Source organism: Scyliorhinus torazame, chromosome 7, assembly GCF_047496885.1.
Source record: "Scyliorhinus torazame isolate Kashiwa2021f chromosome 7, sScyTor2.1, whole genome shotgun sequence".
NCBI lineage: Eukaryota > Metazoa > Chordata > Chondrichthyes > Carcharhiniformes > Scyliorhinidae > Scyliorhinus > Scyliorhinus torazame.
Genome location: NC_092713.1, coordinates 142,695,180 through 142,716,715, shown reverse-complemented (window position 1 = coordinate 142,716,715; position 21,536 = coordinate 142,695,180). Strand labels below are relative to the sequence as shown.

Below are 21,536 nucleotides of genomic sequence, written 5' to 3'. Positions count from 1 at the left end.
TCCATTTTCCCTCAGCTGCCTGGACTGACCCCAGGGAGATTCTTTACACCTTGAGGCAATACGTCAAACATTTCTTTAGCTGTCGGGAGTGCGCCAAACATTTTGAAGGCATGGCAAAGGAATCCATGGATCAGGTCGACAACTTCAACAAGGCCATCTTGTGGTTGTGGTCTCGGCACAATCAGGTCAACAACAGGCTGGCAGGTGAGGAACACGGATAGATTGAGGCCAGAGGCATAGAGGGTGTGTGTGTGAGTATCTGTGCATGTGTGTGTGGGTGCGTGCACATGTGTGTGTGTGCATGCTCATGCATGTGTGTGTGTGTGTGCGGTACAGAGGAATGTCCAGCATCTATATAGGGCCTACATTCCTCAGCTTTCATGACCTCTGTCTGTCCCAAAATGAGTAACAACTACGAAATACATTTAAAGTCCACTCACTCCTATAATTTAATTGCCACACAGCAAGGTCCCTCAAATAGCAATTTGTTTTCAGGCAATGTTAGTTGAGTTATAAATATTGGCCAAGACGCCAAGAGAATTCAACTGCTCTTCTTGAAGATAATGTTATGGGATCTGTTACATTCACCTGAGAGGGTTGTTTGGACCTCCATCAAATGTACCTGAAAAGCAAAACCTTTAACTGTGCAGCATTCTCTGTGTGCAGAATTCTCTGTGCTGTGATTGACAGCTGCTGGCCACTTCAAAGCAGCTGAGTGGTTTCACTTCCTCTTTTCTAACCCAAGAAAACACAAAGCATTGTTGAAGTGGTCATCAGCTACCAATCAATATAAGAATGTATATAAACATTGCAGTTAGAATCACTGCAGCTTACTTGTTACTGCTCCTGTACACAGTGCTGTCAGGAGCCTGTTCTGAGACTGTTACTACCCTGTACATAGTGCTGTCAGGAGCCAGTTCTGGGACTGTTACTGCCCTTGTACACAGTGCTGCCAGGAGACAATTCTGGGACTGTTACAGCCCTGTACACAGTGCTGGGACTGTTACTGCCCCTGTACACAGTGCTGTCAGGGGGCAGTGCTGGGACTGTTACTGCCACTGTACACAGTGCTGGGACGGTTACTGCCCCTGTACACAGTGCTGGGACTGTTACTGCCCCTGTACACAGTGCTGTCAGGGGGCAGTGCTGGGACTGTCACTGTCCTGTACACAGTGCTGTCAGGGGGAAGTGCTGGGACTGTTACTGCCCCTGTACACAGTGCTGTGACTGTTACTGCCCTTGTACACAGTGCTGTCAGCGGGCAGTGCTGGGACTGTTACTGCCCCTGTACAAAGTGCTGGGACTGTTACTGCCCCTGTACACAGTGCTGTTAGGGGCAGTGCTGGGACTATTACTGCCACTGTACACAGTGCTGTGACTGTTACTGCCCTTGTACACAGTGCTGGGACTGTTACTGCCCCTGTACACAGTGCTGTGACTGTTACTGCCCTTGTACACAGTGCTGTCAGGAGGCAGTGCAGTGACTGTTACTGCCCATGTACACAGTGCTGTCAGGAGGCAGTGCTGGGACTGTTACTGCCCCTGTACACAGTGCTGTCAGGAGCCAGTGCTGGGACTGTTACTGCCCCTGTACACAGTGCTGTGACTGTTACTGCCCCTGTACACAGTGCTGTGACTGTTACTGCCCCTGTACACAGTGCTGTCAGGGGGCAGTGCTGGGACTGTTACTGCCCCTGTACACAGTGCTGTCAGGAGCCAGTGCTGGGACTGTTACTGCCCCTGTACACAGTGCTGTGACTGTTACTGCCCCTGTACACAGTGCTGTGACTGTTACTGCCCCTGTACACAGTGCTGTGACAGTTACTGTCCCTGCACACAGTGCTGGGACTGTTACTGCTCCTGTACACAGTGCTGTCAGGGGGCAGTGCTGGGCCTGTTACTGCCCCTGTACACAGTGCTGTCAGGAGGCAGTGCTGGGACTGTTACTGCCCCTATACACAGTGCTGTGACTGTTACTGTCCCTGTACACAGTGCTGGGACTGTTACTGCCCCTGTACACAGTGCTGTGACTGTTACTGCCCCTGTACACAGTTCTGTCAGGGACAGTGCTGGGACTGTTACTGCCCCTGTACACAGTGCTGGGACTGTTACTGCCCCTGTACACAGTGCTGTTAGGGGGCAGTGCTGGGACTGTTACTGCCCCTGTACACAGTGCTGGAACTGTTACTGCCCCTGTACAAAGTGCTGTCAGGAGGCAGTGCTGGGACTGTTACTGCTCCTGTACACAGTGCTGGGACTGTTGCTGCCCCTGTACACAGTGCTGTCAGGGGGCAGTGCTGGGACTGTTACTGCCCCTGTACACAGTGCTGTCAGGAGGCAGTGCTGGGACTGTTACTGCCCCTGTGCACAGTGCTGTCAGGAGCCAGTGCTGGGACTGTTACTGCCCCTGTACACAGTGCTGTGACTGTTACTGCCCCTGTACACAGTGCTGTGACTGTTACTGCCCCTGTACACAGTGCTGTGACTGTTACTGTCCCTGTACACAGTGCTGGGACTGTTACTGCTCCTGTACACAGTGCTGTCAGGGGGCAGTGCTGGGCCTGTTACTGCCCTGTACACAGTGCTGTGACTGTTACTGTCCCTGTACACAGTGCTGGGACTGTTACTGCTCCTGTACACAGTGCTGTCAGGGGGCAGTGCTGTGACTGTTACTGCCCCTGTACACAGTGCTGTCATGAGGCAGTGCTGGGACTGTTACTGCCCCTGTACACAGTGCTGTGACTGTTACTGTCCCTGTACACAGTGCTGGGACTGTTACTGCCCCTGTACACAGTGCTGTGACTGTTACTGCCCCTGTACACAGTTCTGTCAGGGACAGTGCTGGGACTGTTACTGCCTCTGTACACAGTGCTGGGACTGTTACTGCCCCTGTACACAGTGCTGTCAGGGGGCAGTGCTGGGACTGTTACTGCCCCAGTACACAGTGCTGGAACTGTTACTGCCCCTGTACACAGTGCTGTCAGGAGGCAGTGCTGGGACTGTTACTGCTCCTGTACACAGTGCTGGGACTGTTGCTGCCGCTGTACACAGTGCTGTCAGGGGGGCAGTGCTGGGACTGTTACTGCCCCTGTACACAGTGCTGTCAGGAGGCAGTGCTGGGACTGTTACTGCCCTTGTACACAGTGCTGGGACTGTTACTGCCCCTGTACACAGTGCTGGGACTGTTACTGCCCTTGTACACAGTGCTGTCACGGGGCAGTGCTGGGACTGTTACTGCCCTTGTACACAGTGCTGTCACGGGGCAGTGCTGGGACTGTTACTGCCCCTGTACACAGTGCTGTCACGGGGCAGTGCTGGGACTGTTACTGCCCCTGTACACAATGCTGGGATTGTTACTGCCCCTGTACACAGTGCTGGGACTGTTACTGCCCCTGTACACAGTGCTGGGACTGTTACTGCCCCTGTACACAGTGTTGTCAGGGGGCAGTGCTGGGACTGTTGCTGCCCCTGTACACAGTGCTGGGACTGTTACTGCCCCTGTACACAGTGCTGTCAGGGGGCAGTGCTGGGACTGTTGCTGCCCCTGTACACAGTGCTGGGACTGTTACTGCCCCTGTACACAGTGCTGTCAGGGGGCAGTGCTGGGACTGTTGCTGCCCCTGTACACAGTGCTGGGACTGTTACTGCCCCTGTACACAGTGCTGTCAGGGGGCAGTGCTGGGACTGTTGCTGCCCCTGTACACAGTGCTGGGACTGTTACTGCCCCTGTACACAGTGCTGTCAGGGGGCAGTGCTGGGAATGTTACTGCCCCTGTACACAGTGCTGTCAGGAGGCAGTGCTGGGACTGTTACTGCCCTTGTACACAGTGCTGGGACTGTTGCTGCCACTGTACACAGTGCTGGGACTGTTACTGCCCTTGTACACAGTGCTGGGACTGTTACTGCCCCTGTACAGAGTGCTGGGACTGTTACTGCCCCTGTACACAGTGCTGGGACTGTTACTGCCCCTGTACACAGTGCTGGGACTGTTACTGCCCCTGTACACAGTGCTGTCAGGGGGCAGTGCTGGGAATGTTACTGCCCCTGTACACAGTGCTGTCACAAGGCAGTACTGGGACTTTTACTGCCACTGTACACAGTGCTGTCACAAGGCAGTGCTGGGACTGTTGCTGCCCCTGTACACAGTACTGGGACCGTTACTGCTCCTGGACACAGTGCTGTCACAAGGCAATGCTGGGACTGTTACTGCCCCTGTACACAGTGCTGGGACTGTTACTGTCCCTGTTCACAGTGCTGGGACTGTTACTGCCCCTGTACACAGTGCTGTCAGGGGGCAGTACTGGGAATGTTACTGCCCCTGTACACAGTGCTGTCAGGAGGCAGTGCTGGGACTGTTACTGCCCTTGTACACAGTGCTGGGACTGTTGCTGCCACTGTACACAGTGCTGGGACTGTTACTGCCCTTGTACACAGTGCTGGGACTGTTACTGCCCCTGTACACAGTGCTGGGACTGTTACTGCCCCTGTACACAGTGCTGGGACTGTTACTGCCCCTGTACACAGTGCTGGGACTGTTGCTGCCCCTGTACACAGTGCTGGGACTGTTACTGCCCCTGTACACAGTGCTGGGACTGTTACTGTCCCTGTACACAGTGCTGGGACTGTTCCTGCCCCTGTACACAGTGCTGGGACTGTTACTGCCCCTGTACACAGTGCTGTCAGGGGGCAGTGCTGGGACTGTTGCTTTCCCTGTACACAGTGCTGGGACTGTTACTGCCCCTGTACACAGTGCTGTCAGGGGGCAGTGCTGGGAATGTTACTGCCCCTGTACACAGTGCTGTCACAAGGCAGTACTGGGACTTTTACTGCCACTGTACACAGTGCTGTCACAAGGCAGTGCTGGGACTGTTGCTGCCCCTGTACACAGTACTGGGACCGTTACTGCTCCTGGACACAGTGCTGTCACAAGGCAATGCTGGGACTGTTACTGCCCCTGTACACAGTGCTGGGACTGTTACTGTCCCTGTTCACAGTGCTGGGACTGTTACCTCTCGTGTTGGGTGGTTTGATACACAAACGAACCAACACGGTTGTAGATGGTACAACTCTGTTTTATTATTCTGCACAATAACAACTATTAACTTCTGGCTGTGGTTCGTACTTCACCAGTTAACCTGTGGACCCAGCCCTAGCACTATCTTAGTGAGGCACTCAGCACATGGTGTATGTGTGAGTGGCACGCTGTGAGCTCTGTGCTCTGAGCTATCTCCTGGTAGAATGAGCGGGAACTGTGGTGTTCCCTGTTTTATAGTGCATGTGCTCTCACTGGTGGTTGGCTGTGATGTTGTGTGTGTGTTGGTTGGTCCGTCTACCTGTCCATCAGTGTGTGTGTGTGATTGCACCATGATATGTTAATATCGATATCATGACATCCCCCTTTTCACAAGGATATGTGCCGACATGGTAATAAATATTGGTGTGTACTGAGTGTATCTGAGTATGTGTGTGCAATATTTACAACATGTCATTGAAGCTAAACTATATACATAGGAAGGTGTCAGGTGCAACAGAGCAACGAGGCTGTACCGCAAACAAAACAAGTGCAATCATCAAATATTGAAAGAGAACTCCTGGAACGACAAAAAAAGAAACACGTTAACATTATTGCACAACAATTCAGTGAGTCCAATGTGCAAACAGGCTCATCAGTCCAGTCTATTAGGTGGGCGCTAAATTCGGGTTGACCGCCTCAAGGGTGGGTCAGGATCCACCGGAATGGGCCTGGCCACGGGCGAGAGAGGAGTAGGCAGAGTGGCAGGAAGCTCCACGAAGTCGACATCAGGGACAACAGGAGGGTGTGGCACCAGTGCATGATCACGTAGCAAGCGCGGAAGCAGCCGAAGGGCCCGCCGATTACGCCGGCGAATGGAGCCATCAGGCATGTGAACCAGGAACGAGCGGGGAGCCACACGGTGGAGAACCTCGGCAGTTGCCGACCAGCCACCCTCTGGTAGGTGTACTTCATGTGCCACCTTCTGCTGAGCACGCTGCTGTCGCATCGTTTGCAGTACTGGAGCATGGTCGGGTTTAGGAACATGAATGGACGGCACAGTAGTCCTGAGGGTGCGACCCATCAACAGCTGGGCTGGTGAGAGGCCTGTGGACAGTGGGGCCGAGCGGTAGGCCAGCAGGGCTAAACAGAATTCAGATCCGGCATCAGCAGCCTTGCAGAGGAGCCGCTTCACGATGTGGACGGCCTTTTCCGCCTTGCCATTCGACTGGGGATGCAAAGGGCTGGACGTCACGTGTGTGAACCCGTATGAAGCAGCAAAAGAAGACCATTCTTGGCTCGCAAAATAGGGCCCATTATCCGACATGACGGTAAGCGGAATGCCATGGCGAGCGAAGGTTTCTTTGCATGCCCTGATGACAGCTGATGATGTCACGTCGTGCAGGCGTATGGCCTCCGGATGATTGGAAAAATAGTCAATTATAATGACGTAGTCCCTGCCGAGCGCATGAAAAAGGTCCACACCCACCTTTGCCCAGGGGGATATTACCAACTCATAGGGCTGAAGTGTCTCAGGGGGTTGCGCCGGCTGAAACCTTTGGCAGGTGGGGCAGTTGAGCACCATGTTGGCGATGTCGTCGCTGATGTCCGGCCAGTACACAGCTTCTCGGGCCCTCCGCCTGCACGTTTCAGCCCTGAGATGTGGGATCACAATCCGGTCCAACTTTAGGAGGACAGCATCAATGACGGCCAAGTCGTCCCGGACATTGTAGAATTGTGGGTACTGCACCTTGAGCCACCCTTCCGTCATGTGGCGCATCACATGTTGTAGAAGGGTGCCAGCTGCAGTCTCACGGTGAATGTGGGCCAGACGTGCATCAGTAGCCGGCAGATTGGCCGATGTGAAGGCTACTTGTGCGTCGACCTGACAAACGAACCCATCCGATTCGGGCGGTGTGCTCACTGCTCTGGACAGGGCATCCGCAATGATGAGGTCCTTTCCCAGGGTGTAGACAAGTTGGAAATCGTACCTCCGGAGCTTGAGCAGAATGCGCTGGAGGCGAGGGGTCATCTCGTTGAGGTCCTTTTGTATGATGCCGACCATGGGGCGATGGTCGGTCTCCACGGTGAACTGCGGAAGACCATACACATAGTCGTGGAATTTATCGATGCCGGTTAACAAACCCAGGCACTCCTTTTCAATCTGCGCATAGCACTGTTCTGTGGGGGTCATGGCCCGCGAGGCATTGGCGACCGGGGCCCATGATGCAGTGTCGTCCTGTTGCACGAGTACCGCCCCAATGCCGGACTGGCTGGCATCAGTCGAGATCTTTGTGTCTCGAGTGGTGTCGAAGAACGGCAATACCGGGGCGGTGGTGAGCTTGATCTTGAGCTCCTCCCATTCCTTCTGGTGTGCGGGCAGCCACTGGAATTCCGTAGTCTTCTTTACCAGGTGACGAAGAGCCGTTGTGTGCGAGGCAAGGTTGGGAATAAACTTCCCCAGGAAGTTGACCATCCCGAGAAAACGTAGCACTATCTTCTTGTCTGTCGGCTGCGGCATGGCTGCAATAGCTGCCACTTTGTCAGCATCCGGACACACCCCTGACCGTGATATGTGGTCCCCCAGAAACTTTAGCTCAGTTTGGCCAAAAGAACACTTGGCTCGGTTGAGGCGCAGGCTGTGCTCTCGTATCCGAGCAAAGACACGCTGGAGACGACTGATATGCTCCTGTGGTGTGGTGGACCAGATGATGACGTCGTCAACATAAACGTGCATCCCTTCGATGCCCTCCGTCATCTGTTCCATGATTCGATGAAACACCTCGGATGCCGAGATGATGCCAAACGGCATCCTATTGTAGCAGTATCTGCCAAAGGGAGTGTTGAAAGTGCACAGCTTCCTGCTGCACTGATCCAGCTGAATCTGCCAAAAACCCTTTGAGGCATCAAGCTTGGTAAAAATTTTAGCCCGGGCCATTTCGCTCGTGATTTCTTCCCTTTTGGGTATGGGGTAGTGTTCCCTCATGATGTTATTGTTCAGGTCTTTCGGGTCGCTGCAGATCCAGAGCTCGCCAGAGGGCTTTTTTACGCACACCATGGAGATGACCCATTGCGTTGGCTCCGTGACCCGGGAAAGCACTCCTTGGTCCTGCAGATCCTGCAGCTGCTGCTTGAGGCGGTCTTTGAGTGGTGCTGGGACTCTACGAGGTGGGTGAATGACCGGGGTGGCGTCCGGTTTGTGCCGTATTCTGTAAGTGTAGGGCAGTGTGCCCATGCCCTCGAAAACCTCCTGGTTTTGGGCGAGGAGCGAGTGGAGCTGCGCCCTAAAGTCTGCATCCGGGAAATCGGACGTGCCTTCTGGAGACAGAGTGTGTACCCGCTGAACGAGGTGTAGGATCTTGTACGCCTGTGCGCCTAGCAGAGAGTCCTTCGAGGATCCAACAATCTCAAAAGACAGTGTGGCTGTGTATGAATTGTGTGCAACCTCGAGCTGGCAGGACCCCATGGCCGGGATAACATTCCCATTGTAATCGACCAACTGACAGTGGGATGGCCAAATCGGTGGTTTGACCTTCAAGGTGTGGAAGGCTGACCATGCAATGAGATTGGCGGAGGCACCAGTGTCTAAGCAGAATATGATCGGTAATCGGTTGACCGTTAGGGTGGCACACCATTCATCGCCCGGATTAACGCTGTGCACTGGCATCGGCTGGTGGGTCTTACTTGGGGACATCTGATTTCTGTCTATTACCGCAACGCGGAAGGCTTCCCGGTCGTCGGTATCACCGGTGTGTACGTCGTCAGGGTATGACTCGGTGTATGGAGGCTGAATGGCCCGCACGGCCCTGCAAGGCTGGCGGAATTACGGAGCGTTGGCAGGTTGAGCTGCTCGACAGCAGGCAGCGTAGTGGCCCATCCTGCCACAGCGGAGGCATTGTCGAGTTTTGGCTAGACATTGCCGCTTTGTCATCATTGTCTACAGGAATAGTGCCAGAAGACTGGAGGATAGCAAATGTTGTCCCCTTGTTCAAGAAGGGGAGTAGAGACAACCCCGGTAACTATAGACCAGTGAGCCTTACTTCTGTTTTGGGCAAAATATTGGAAAGGTTTATAAGAGATAGGGTGTATAATCATCTGGAAAGGAATAATTTGATTAGACATAGTCAACACGGTTTTGTGAAGGGTAGGTCGTGCCTCACAAACCTTATTGAATTCTTTGAGAAGGTGACCAAACAGGTGGATGAGGGTAAAGCAGTTGATGTGGTGTATATGGATTTCAGTAAAGCGTTTGATAAGGTTCCCCACAGTAGGCTACTGCAGAAAATACGGAAGCATGGGATTCAGGGAGATTTAGCAGTTTGAATCAGAAATTGGCTAGCTGGAAGAAGACAAAGGGTGGTGGTTGATGGGAAGTGTTCAGACTGGAGTCCAGTTACTAGTGGTGTACCACAAGGATCTGTTTTGGGGCCACTGCTGTTTGCCATTTTTATAAATGACCTGGAAGAGGGAGTAGAAGGATGGGTGAGTAAATTTGCAGATGACAGTAAAGTCGGTGGAGTTGTGGACAGTGCGGAAGGATGTTACAAGTTACAGAGGGACATAGATAAGCTGCAGCGCTGGGCTGAGAGGTGGCAAATGGAGTTTAATGCAGAAAAGTGTGAGATGATTCATTTTGGAAGGAATAACAGGAAGACAGAGTACTGGGCTAATGGTAAGATTCTTGGCAGTGTGGATGAGCAGAGAGATCTCGGTGTCCATGTACATAGATACCTGAAAGTTGCCTGAAGGTTGAGAGGGTTGTTAAGAAGGCGTACGGTGTGTTAGCCTTTATTGGTAGAGGGATTGAGTTTCGGAGCCATGAGGTCATGTTGCAGCTGTACAAAACTCTGGTGCGGCCACATTTGGAGTATTGCGTGCAATTCTGGTCGCCGCATTATAGGAAGGATGTGGAAGCATTGGGAAGGGTGCAGAGGAGATTTACCAGAATGTTGCCTGGTAAGGAGGGAAGATCTTATGAGGAAAGGCTGAGGGACTTGAGGCTGTTTTCGTCAGAGAGAAGGTTAAGAGGTGACTTAATTGAGGCATACAAGATGATCAGAGGATTGGATAGGGTGGACAGTGAGAGCCTTCTTCCTCGGATGGTGATGTCTAGCACGAGGGGACATAGCTTTAAATTGAGGGGAGATAGATATAAGACAGATGTCAGAGGTAGGTTCTTTACTCAGAGAGTAGTAAGGACGTGGAATGCCCTGCCTGCAACAGTAGTGGACTCGCCAACACTAAGGGCATTCAAATGGTCATATAGACATATGGACGATAAGGGAATAGGGTAGATGGGCTTTAGAGTGGTTTCACAGGTCGTCGCAACATCGAGGGCCGAAGGGCCTGTACTGCGCTGTAATGTTCTATGTTCTATGCTTTAAGTGTGCGGATCCACAGTTGCCGAACGTCGTGACGTCATGGTGTTCGTTGCACCACCGCGCATGCGCGGTGCGGTCCTGCGTAGAGCGCGCCTGCGCATCACATCCCTCTGCGTCGACGTCCCCTCTTTTGGCGTGTACAAGCGCGGGAGGCCTCGGAAAGCGCGCAAAATGGCCACCCTCGTCCGGGCCGCGGGCCAGGAGGAACTCGATCAACAGGACCCGCTCGGCTTCGTAGGACCCGTGCTGTGCCAATTCGGCCGCCTGGAATTGGGAGTACCGGCTGGTTGCGTTTTCGTGGAGGACGCAGGTTTCGATGGCGGTGGCTAGGGTGAGGCGCTTTATTTTGAGGAGCTGCTGGTGAAGGGTGTCCGAGATGACCCCAAAAACTATCTGATCCCGAGTCATGGAATTGGAGGTGGCCTCACAGCCGCAGGACTGCGCGAGGATACGGAGGTGTGTCAAAAAAGATTGAAAAGGCTCATCCTTACCCTGCAGGCGCTGCTGGAAGAGGTACCTCTCGAAGCTCTCATTCACTTCGACGCTGAAATGTTGCTCAAATTTTAGAAGGACCGTCTTGTACTTTGTCTTTTCCTCACCTTCCGCGAATGCCAGGGAGTTGTAGATGTGGATGGCGTGTTGCCCTGCCGTGGAGAGGAGGAGGGCGATCTTCCTGGTGTCCGATGCATTCTCCCTGTCTGTGGCCTCTAAGAAGAGCTGGAAGCGCTGTTTAAACAGTTTCCAGATGACACCAAGATTTCCAGCGATTTGGAGCGGCTGCGGCGGGCTGATGGTGTCCATGGTGCAGGATGACGGATCTCTGAAGAGGTGCAGGTAGGTCTAACAGTCGCTGCCGAGTTTCCAGTCCTGGTATCATGTCGTGTTTTGTGTTCCGATACACAAACGAACCAACACGGTTGTAGATGGTACAACTCTGTTTTATTATTCTGCACAATAACAACTGTTAACTTCTGGCTGTGATTCGTACTTCACCAGTTAACCTGTGGACCCAGCCCTAGCACTATCTTAGTGAGGCACTCAGCACATGGTGTATGTCTGAGTGGCACGCTGTGAGCTCTGTGCTCTGAGCTATCTCCTGGTAGAATGAGCGGGAACTGTGGTGTTCCCTGTTTTATAGTGCGTGTGCTCTCACTGGTGGTTGGCTGTGATGTGTGTGTGTTGATTGGTCCGTCTACCTGTCCATCAGTGTGTGTGTGTGATTGCACCATGATAATATGGCTATAATGACATTAAATTCTGGACACAGTGCTGCCACCACAGTGCTGGGACTGTTCCTGCCCCTGTACACAGTGCTTGGATTGTTACTGCCCCTGTACACAGTGCTGTTAGAGGGCAGTGCTGGGACTGTTACTGCCCCTGTACACAGTGCTGGGACTGTTACTGCCCTTGTACACAGTGCTGGGACTGTTATTGCCCCTGTACACAGTGCTGTGACTGTTACAGCCCCTGTACACAGTGTTGGGACTGTCACTGTCCTGTACACAGTGCTGTCAGGAGGCAATGCTGGGACTGTTACTGCCCCTGTACACAGTGCTGGGACTGTTACTGCCCCTGTACACAGTGCTGGGACTGTTACTGCCCCTGTACACAGTGCTGGGACTGTTACTGCCCCTGTACACAGTGCTGGAACTGCTACTGCCCCTGTACTCACTGCTGGGACTGTTACTGCCCCTGTACACAGTGCTGGGACTGTTAATGCCCCTGTACACAGTGCTGTGACTGTTACAGCCCCTGTGCACAGTGCTGGGACTGTCACTGTCCTGTACACAGTGCTGTCAGGAGGCAATGCTGGGACTGTTACTGCCCCTGTACACAGTGCTGTCAGGAGGCAGTGCTGGGAATGGTACTGCCCCTGTACCCAGTGCTGGGACTGTAACTGCCCCTGTACACAGTGCTGGGACTGTTACTGCCCCTGTACACAGTGCTGGGACTGTTACTGCCCCTGTACACAGTTCTGGAACTGCTACTGCCCCTGTACTCACTGCTGGGACTGTTACTGCCCCTGTACACAGTGCTGGGACTGTTAATGCCCCTGTACACAGTGCTGTCAGGGGGCAGTGCTGGGACTGTTACTGCCCCTGTACATAGTGCTGGGACTGTTACTGCCCCTGTACACAGTGCTGTGACTGTTACTGCCCATGTACACAGTGGTGTCAGGAGGCAGTGCTGGGAATGGTACTGCCCCTGTACACAGTGCTGGGACTGTTACTGCCCCTGTACACAGTGCTGTCAGGAGGCAGTGCTGGGAATGGTACTGCCCCTGTACACAGTGCTGGGACTGTTACTGCCCCTGTACACAGTGCTGTCAGGACAGTGCTGGAACTGTTACTGCCCCTGTACACAGTGCTGGGACTGTTACTGCCCCTGTACACAGTGCTGTGACTGTTACTGCCCCTGTACACAGTGCTGTGACTGTTACTGACCCTGTACACAGTGCTGTCAGGAGCCAGTTCTGGGATTGTTACTGCCCTGTAGACAGTGCTGGAACTGTTACTGCCCTGTACACAGTGCTGGGACTGTTACTGCGCCTGTACACAGTGATGTCAGGAGTCAATGCTGTGACTGTTTCTACCCTTGTACACAGTGCTGCGATGGTTACTGCCCCTGTACACAGTGCTGGGTGTGGTATTATCAGGTATTGCAGTACCCGAGAGGCTGAAGACCATTGGTTAAACCTAGGAGTTTACCATTGGCTGTTTTGTATGTAGCTCCGCCCTGACAGGCGGGGTATAAGAACCTGTGCCGTCCCAGCAGCCCTCATTCTGTACCAAAGCTGCTGGGGAACAGTTCTAGTCTATTAAAGCCTTCAGTTATGTTACTATCTCGTTTTAATAGTAATTGATCGTGCATCAATTTAATAGACTACGACTTAAGCTGAAAATATGGATCTCTGAATCAAGCCGCAGTGTCTGCAACTCAGCCCCCACGCGGAGAACTCGGCGGAGATTTTCAAGCACTGGCTGGCGTGCTTCAAAGGCTACCTCCAAACGGCCGGAGGCACGCCCTCGGGGGAGCAGAAACTGCATCTCCTGCACTCAAGGGTATGCCCTGTGACCTTCACCCTAATCGAGGAGGCAGAGGACTTCGATGCAGCGATCGAACTGTTAAAAGGACATTATATCCGCCCTGTAAATCAAGTTTACGCACGTCACCTGCTTGCAACTAGACGGCAAAGCCCCGGGGAACAGTTGGAGGAGTTTTACCGCGCGCTACTGGTGCTGGGCAGAAACTGTGGCTGCCCGCAAGTTTCGGGGAGCGAGCACACAGAACTCCTAATCCGGGATGCCTTCTTAGCAGGTATGAGTTCCTCAGAGATCCGCCAGCGGCTCTTAGAAAAAGACACCCTGGGACTTAGGGAGGCACGGGCCCTGGCAGGGTCCATGGATGTTGCCTCCAGAAACATGCAGTCCTATGTGCCCGACCGCGTGGCGGCCCCCTGGGCAGCGTGGCATCCCGCAGCGGCAGCCCCATAGACTTTCCCCGTGTCCCCGCAGGCCTGCGCTGTAAGATGGCCTGCTAACTCCGTCGGGCCCCGCTGTTTCTTCTGCAGGCAGGCGAAGCACCCCGCCAGCACTGCAAAGAGTGCGGCAAGAAGGGCCATTTTGTGGGGGTCTGCCAGGCACGAGCAGTGGCCGCGATCTCCAGCGGCGACTTCGGACCACAGCAGCAACCTTCTCTTCGGGCCCCAGGCGGCCAGCGTTCACCGCCACCCCCCCTATCCTAGGGCCATGTGCAGCCCACAGACGTGGCCATCTTGTCCCTCGGACACCGCGCTGGACGGATGGGCGCCGCCATTTTGTCCATCCCCGACCACCATGTGCGACCAATGGGAGACGCCATCTTGGATGGGGTCCCAGGACCCCATCACGGCCGACTATACGCTGTCCGATCAAAACCCGCAACTACTTCATCTGACCTCGGTGACTCTGGACCAAACTCTACCTCGGACACTCTCAACAGCAATGACGACGGTCTTCATCAACGGCCACGAGACGTCCTGCCTGATCGACTTTGGGAGCGCGGAGAGCTTTATACACCCCGACACGGTAACGCGCTGTTCACTTGTTACCCACCCTGTAAACCAAAGAATCTCCCTGGCCTCCGGGTCACATTCAGTGGAGATAAAGGGGTTCTGCCTAGCAAACCTCACTGTCCAAGGCAGGAAATTCAACAATTTCCGCCTTTATGCCCTGCCGGACCTCTGCGCGGCTACACTCCTGGGGTTGGATTTTAAACGTAACTTGCAAAGCCTGACCTTCAAATTCGGCGGCCCGATACCCCTCCTTACTGTCTGCGGCCTCGCGACCCTTAAGGTCGACCCGCCTTCCCTGTTTGCGAACCTCACCCCGGATTGCAAACCCGTCACCACCAGGAGCAGATGGTACAGTGCCCAGGACCGGACCTTCATTAGGTCAGAGGTCCAATGGCTGCTGCGGGAAGGAGTCATTGAAGCTAGCAACAATCCCTGGAGAGCCCAAGTAGTGGTGGTAAAGACCGGGGAGAATCATAGGATGGTCATTGGATTGGATTGGATTGGATTTGTTTATTGTCACGTGTACCGAGGTACAGTGAAAAATATTTTTCTGCGAGCAGCTCAACAGATCATTAAGTACATGAGAAGAAAAGGGAATAAAAGAAAATGCATATTAGGGCAACACAACATCTGCAATGTAACTACATAAGCACTGGCATCGGATGAAGCATACAGGGTGTACTGTTACTGAGGTCAGTCCATAAGAGGGTCATTTAGGAGTCTGGTGACAGTGGGGAAGAAGCTGTTTTTGAGTCTGTTCATGCGTGTACTCAGACTTCTGTATCTCCTGCCCGATGGAAGAAGTTGGAAGAGTGAGTAAGCCGGGTGGGGGGGATCTTTGATTATACTGCCCGCTTTCCCCACGCAGCGGGAGGTGTAGATGGAGTCAATGGATGGGAGGCAGGTTCGTGTGATGGACTGGGCGGTGTTCACGACTCTCTGAAGTTTCTTGCGGTCCTAGGCCGAGCAGTTGCCATACCAGGCTGTGATGCAGCCTGATAGGATGCTTTCTATGGTGCATCTGTAAAAGTTGGTAAGAGTCAATGTGGACATGCCGAATTTCCTTAGTTTCCTGAGGAAGTATAAGCGCTGTTGTGCTTTCTTGGTGGTAGCGTCGACGTGGGTGGACCTGGACAGATTTTTGGAGATGTGCACCCCTAGGAATTTGAAACTGCTAACCATCTCCACCTCGGCCCCGTTGATGCTGACAGGGGTGTGTACAGTACTTTGCTTCCTGAAGTCAATTACCAGCTCTTTAGTTTTGCTGGCATTGAGGGAGAGATTGTTGTCGCTACACCACTCCACTAGATTCTCTATCTCCCTCCTGTATTCGGACTCATCGTTATTCGAGATCCGGCCTACTATGGTCGTATCATCAGCAAACCTGTAGATGGAGTTGGAACCAGGTTTTGCCACGCAGTCGTGTGTGTAGAGGGAGTAGAGTAGGGGGCTAAGTACGCAGCCTTGCGAGGCCCCGGTGTTGACTATTGTGGAGGAGGTGTTGTTGTTCATTCTTACTGATTGTGGTCTGTGGGTCAGAAAATCGAGGATCCAGTTGCAGAATGGGGAGCCAAGTCTTAGGTTTTGGAGCTGTGATATGAGCTTGGCTGGGATTATGGTGTTGAAGCCGGAGCTGTAGTCAATAAATAGGAGTCTAATGTAGGAGTCCTTGTTTTCGAGATGCTCTAGGGATGAGTGTAGGGCCAGGGAAATGGTGTCTGATGTGGACCGGTTGCAGCGGTATGCGAATTGCAGTGGATCAAGGCGTTCTGGGAGTATGGAGGTGATGCGCTTCATGATCAACCTCTCGAAGCATTTCATTATGACTGAAGTCAGGGCCACTGGTCGGTAGTCATTGAGGCACGTTGCCTGGTTTTTCTTTGGTACCGGTATGATGGTGGTCTTCTTGAAGCAGGTGGGGACCTCGGAGTGGAGTAGGGACAGGTTAAAGATGTCCGTGAATACCTCTGCCAGCTGGTCCGCGCAGGCTCTGAGTGCACGACCAGGGATCCCGTCTGGGCCCATCGCCTTCCGAGGGTTCACTTTCAGGAAGGCCAATCTGACTTCGGAAGCTGTGATGGTGGGTATGGGTGAATTATGGGCTGCTGGGGCACTCGCCAGCGGATTGTTGGTTACCTGCTCGAACCGAGCATAGAATGCATTGAGTTCATCGGGGACGGGTGTGCTGCTGCCAGACATAATGTTCGGCTTCGCTTTGTAGCCCGTTATGTTGTTTAGTCCTTGCCACAACCGCCGAGAGTCTGTCTTTGACTGTAGTTTGGTTTGATATTCTCTCTTGGCATTCCAGGTGGCTTTGCGGAGGTCGTACCTGGATTTTCTGTATAGGTCAAGGTCGTCTGCCTTGAACGCCTCAGAACGTGCGGGCAGCACGGTAGCCTTGTGGATAGCACGATTGCTTCACAGCTCCAGGGTCCCAGGTTCGATTCCGGCTTGGGTCACTGTCTGTGCGGAGTCTGTACATCCTCCCTGTGTGTGCGTGGGTTTCCTCCGGGTGCTCCGGTTTCCTCCCACAGTCCAAAGATGTGCAGGTTAGGTGGATTGGCCATGCTAAATTGCCCTTAGTGTCCAAAATTGCCCTTAGTGTTGAGTGGGGTTACTGGGTTATGGGGATAGGGTGGCGGTGTTGACCTTGGGTAGGGTGCTCTTTCCAAGAGCCGGTGCAGACTCGATGGACTGAATGGCCTCCTTCTGCACTGTAAATTCTATGATAATCTGTCCTTCAGTAGGGAGTCAATCTCGCGATTGAGCCATGGTTTCCGGTTGGGGAACGCACGTACTGCTTTCTTTGGCACACAGTCGTCCACACATTTGCTGATGAAGTCTGTGACGGTGGTGGAATACTCATTTGAGTTGGTCGCTGAGTTCTTAAATATGGACCAGTCCACTGTCTCTAAGCATTCACGGGAGAAGGAGCACTGTCTTATGGTCTGATTTCCCAAAGTGCGGTCGGGGGATGGAACGGTAGGCGCCCTTGATTTTTGAGTAGCAGTGGTCAAGAGTGTTGTCGCCCCTGATGGGACAGGAGATGTGCTGGTGGAATTTTGGCAGTACACTCTTGAGGTTGGACTTGTTGAAGTCTCCGGCCACGATGAACAAGGCCTCCGGGTGTTCTGTTTCGTAATTGACTACAGTCAGACCATCAACAGGTTTATGCAGCTGGACGCGTACCCTCTCCCCCGCATATCCGACCTGGTAAACAGGATTGCGCAATATAAGGTTTTCTCCACGGTGGATCTCAAGTCCGCCTACCATCAACTACCCCTCCGCACTATTGATCGCAAATACACTGCCTTCGAAGCAGATGGGCGGCTCTATCATTTTTTAAGGGTTCCCTTTGTTGTCACTAACGGGGTCCTGGTCTTCCAACACGAGATGGGCCGAATGGTTGACCGGTACGGCTTGCGCGCAACGTTTCCGTATCTTGATAACGTCATCATCTGTGGCCATGACCAGCAGGACCACGACACTAACATCCGAAAATTTCTCCAGACCGCTAAAATCCTTAACTTAATGTATAATAAGGATAAATGCGTATTTAGCACCAACCGCCTAGCCATCCTCGGCTACGTGGTGCGAAATGGAGTTATAGGCCCCGACCCTGAACGCATGCTCCACTCATGGAGTTTCCGCTCCCCCACTGCCCCAAGGCCCTGAAGCGCTGCCTCGGCATTTTCAGTTATTATGCCCAGTGGGTCCCTAACTACGCGGACAAGGCCCGTCCCCTAATCCAGTCCACAACCTTTCCCCTGTCGATGGAGGCCCGCCAGGCCTTCAGCCACATCAAAGCAGACATTGCAAAGGCCATGATGCGCGCCACCAACGAGTCCCTCCCCTTCCAGGTCGAGAGCGACACGTCCGACGTAGCTCTGGCCGCCACCCTCAACCAAGCAGGCAGACCCGTGGCCTTCTTCTCCCATACCCTCCATGCTTACAAAATGCGCCATTCCTCGGTTGAAAAAGAGGCACAAGCCATAGTAGGAGCTGTGCGACATTGGAGGCATTACCTGGCCGGCAGGAGATTCACTCTCCTCACTGACCAATGGTCGGTGGTGTTCATGTTTGATAATGCACAGTGGGGCAAGATAAAGATCGACAAGATCTTGCGGTGGAGGATAGAACTCTCCACCTACAACTATGAGATCTTGTATCGTCCCGGGAAGCTAAACGAGCCTCCTGATGCCCTGTCCCATGGCACATGTGCCACCGCACAAGTGGATCGCCTCCGAGCCCTCCACGAGGACCTCTGCCACCCGGGGGTCACTCGCTTTTTCCACTTCATTAAGACCCGCAACCTGCCCTACTCCATCGAGGAGGTCAGGACAGTCACCAGGGACTGCCAAATCTGCGCGGAGTGCAAACCGCACTTCTACCGGCCAGAGAGGGCGCACCTGATAAAGGCTTCCCGTCCCTTTGAACGCCTCAACATGGACTTCAAAGGCCCCCTCCCCTCCACTGACCGCAACACGTATTTCCTGAACGTGATTGACGCGTACTCCCGGTTCCCATTCACCATCCCTTGTCCAGACATGACCGCAACCACCGTTATCAAGGCCCTTCAGGGTATCTTTACACTGTTCGGTTTCCCCGCGTACATACATAGTGATAGGGGGTCCACTTTTATGAGCGACGAACTGCGTCAATTCCTGCTCAACAGGGGCATCGCCTCAAGCAGGACGACCAGTTACAACCCCCGGGGAAATGGGCAGGTAGAGAGGGAGAACGGAACGGTCTGTAAGACAGTCCTACTGGCCCTATGGTCCAGGACCCTCCCAGTCTCCCGCTGGCAAGAAGTCCTCCCGGAGGCCCTCCACGCCATCCGGTCTCTGATCTGTACAACTGCCAACCAGACACCTCACGAACGTCTCCTTGTTTTCCCCACGATGTCCTCCTCCGGGACCTCGCTCCCGACTTGGCTAGCAACACCCGACCCATCCTGCTCCAAAAACACGTGCGGGCGCACAAGTCGGACCCGTTGGTCGAGAGGGTCCACCTGCTGCACGCTAACCCCCAGTACGCCTACGTGACGTTCCCTGACGGCCGTCAAGATACGGTCTCCCCACGGGACCTGGCGCCCGCCGGAATCCCTTGCGCACCCGAACCACCACCCCTACCCACCCCCCCCTCCACAGCACATCACAGGAGGGTACGTCCTCCCGCCGCTCCTGCCGAGGCCCTCCCACCCACCGACGCCCCCTCCAGGCACCCCCCTCTCTTGTCAACCTTTTGCCCCACCAGCGCCATCTAGGGGTGACGAAGCTGCCATGGAGGCCGAAGCCACGCTCCCGGAGTCGCAGACGCCCGGACCCTCACCAGAATCACCACCGAGGTTCAGACAATCCAGGAGGACGACCAGGCAACCCAACCGACTGATTGCCTCAGTATAACTGATCTGTAACTGTAAATAAACACTGAATGTATATGTCTTCCACGATTGAAAATATTCTCTGCAACCCTGTAAGGAGGTAACAAGGTACCTCCATATCTGATCATACCGGTAAATGCAATTGTAACCACTGGCCACCACCCCCGCCGGATACTTTTTTTAACAGGGGGTGAATGGGGTATTATCAGGTATTGCAGTACCCTAGAAGCTGAAGACCATTGGTTAAACCAAGGAGTTTACCATTGGCTGTTTTGTATGTAGCTCCGCCCTGACAGGCGGGGTATAAGAACCTGTGCCGTCCCAGCAGCCCTCATTCTGTACCGAAGCTGCTGGGGAACAGTTCTAGTCTATTAAAGCCTTCAGTTATGTTACTACCTCGTTTTAATAGTAATTGATCGTGCACCACTGGTACTGTCACTGCCCCTGTACACAGTGCTGGTACTGTTACTGCCCCTGTAAACAGTGCTGTGACAGTTCCTGCCCCCTGTACACAGTGCTGTGACTGTTACTGCCCCTGTACACAGTGCTGTCAGGAGCCAGTTCTGGGTCTGTTACTGCCCTGTACATTGTGCTGTGACTGTTACTGACCCTATACACAGAGCTGTCAGGTGGCAGGGCTGGGACTGTTAATGCCCCTGCACAGTGCTGGGACTGTTACTGCCCCTGCACAGTGCTGGGACTGTTAATGCCCCTGCACAGTGCTGTGACTGTTACTGACCCTGTACACAGTACTGGGACTGTTACTGTCCCTGTACACAGTGCTGGGACTGTTACTGGCCCTGTACACAGTGCTGGGACTGTTACTGCCCCTGTACACAGTGCTGGGACTGTTACTGTCCCTATACACCGTGCTGTGACTGTTACTGTCCCTGTACACAGTGCTGTGACTGTTACTGGCCCTGTACACAGTGCTGGGACTGTTACTGCCACTGTACACAGTGCTGGGACTGTTACTGCCCCTGTACACAGTGCTGGGACTGTTACTGCCCCTGTACACAGTGCTGGGACTGTTACTGTCCCTGTACACAGTGCTGGGACTGTTACTGCCCCTGTACACAGTGCTGTGACTGTTAATGTCCCTGTACACAGTGCTGTGACTGTTACTGTCCCTGTACACAGTGCTGGGACTGTTACTGCCCCTGTACACAGTGCTGGGACTGTTACTGCCCCTGCACGCAGTGCTGGGACTGTTACTGCCCCTGTACACAGTGCTGGGACTGTTACTGCCCCTGTACACAGTGCTGGGACTGTTACTGCCCCTGTACACAGTGCTGGGACTGTTACTGTCCCTGTACACAGTGCTGGGACTGTTACTGCCCCTGTACACAGTGCTGTGACTGTTACTGTCCCTGTACACAGTGCTGTGACTGTTACTGTCCCTGTACACAGTGCTGGGACTGTTACTGCCCCTGTACACAATGCTGGGACTGTTACTGCCACTGTACACAGTGCTGGGACTGTTACTGCCTCTGTACACGGTGCTGTGACTGTTACTGTCCCTGTACACAGTGCTGTCAGGAGGCAGTGCTGGGACAGTTACTGCCCTGTACACAGTGCTGGGACTGTTACTGCCCCTGTACACAGTACTGGGACTGTTGCTGCCCCTGTACACAGTGCTGTGACAGTTCCTGCCCCTGTACATGGTGCTGGGACTGTTACTGCCCCTGTAAACCGTGCTGGGACTGT

General features: G+C 53.7%; 1 protein-coding gene across 1 annotated transcript in view; it reads left to right on the top strand.

Moving 5' to 3' along the window:
- qsox1 (quiescin Q6 sulfhydryl oxidase 1) overlaps positions 1 to 21,536 on the top strand; it is a 226,042-nt gene that overhangs the window by 170,604 nt on the left and 33,902 nt on the right. Inside the window, exon 11 of the mRNA XM_072511606.1 lies at positions 16 to 204. Coding sequence (XP_072367707.1) covers positions 16 to 204 — 189 coding nt within the window. The remainder of the gene's footprint in view (positions 1 to 15; positions 205 to 21,536) is intronic.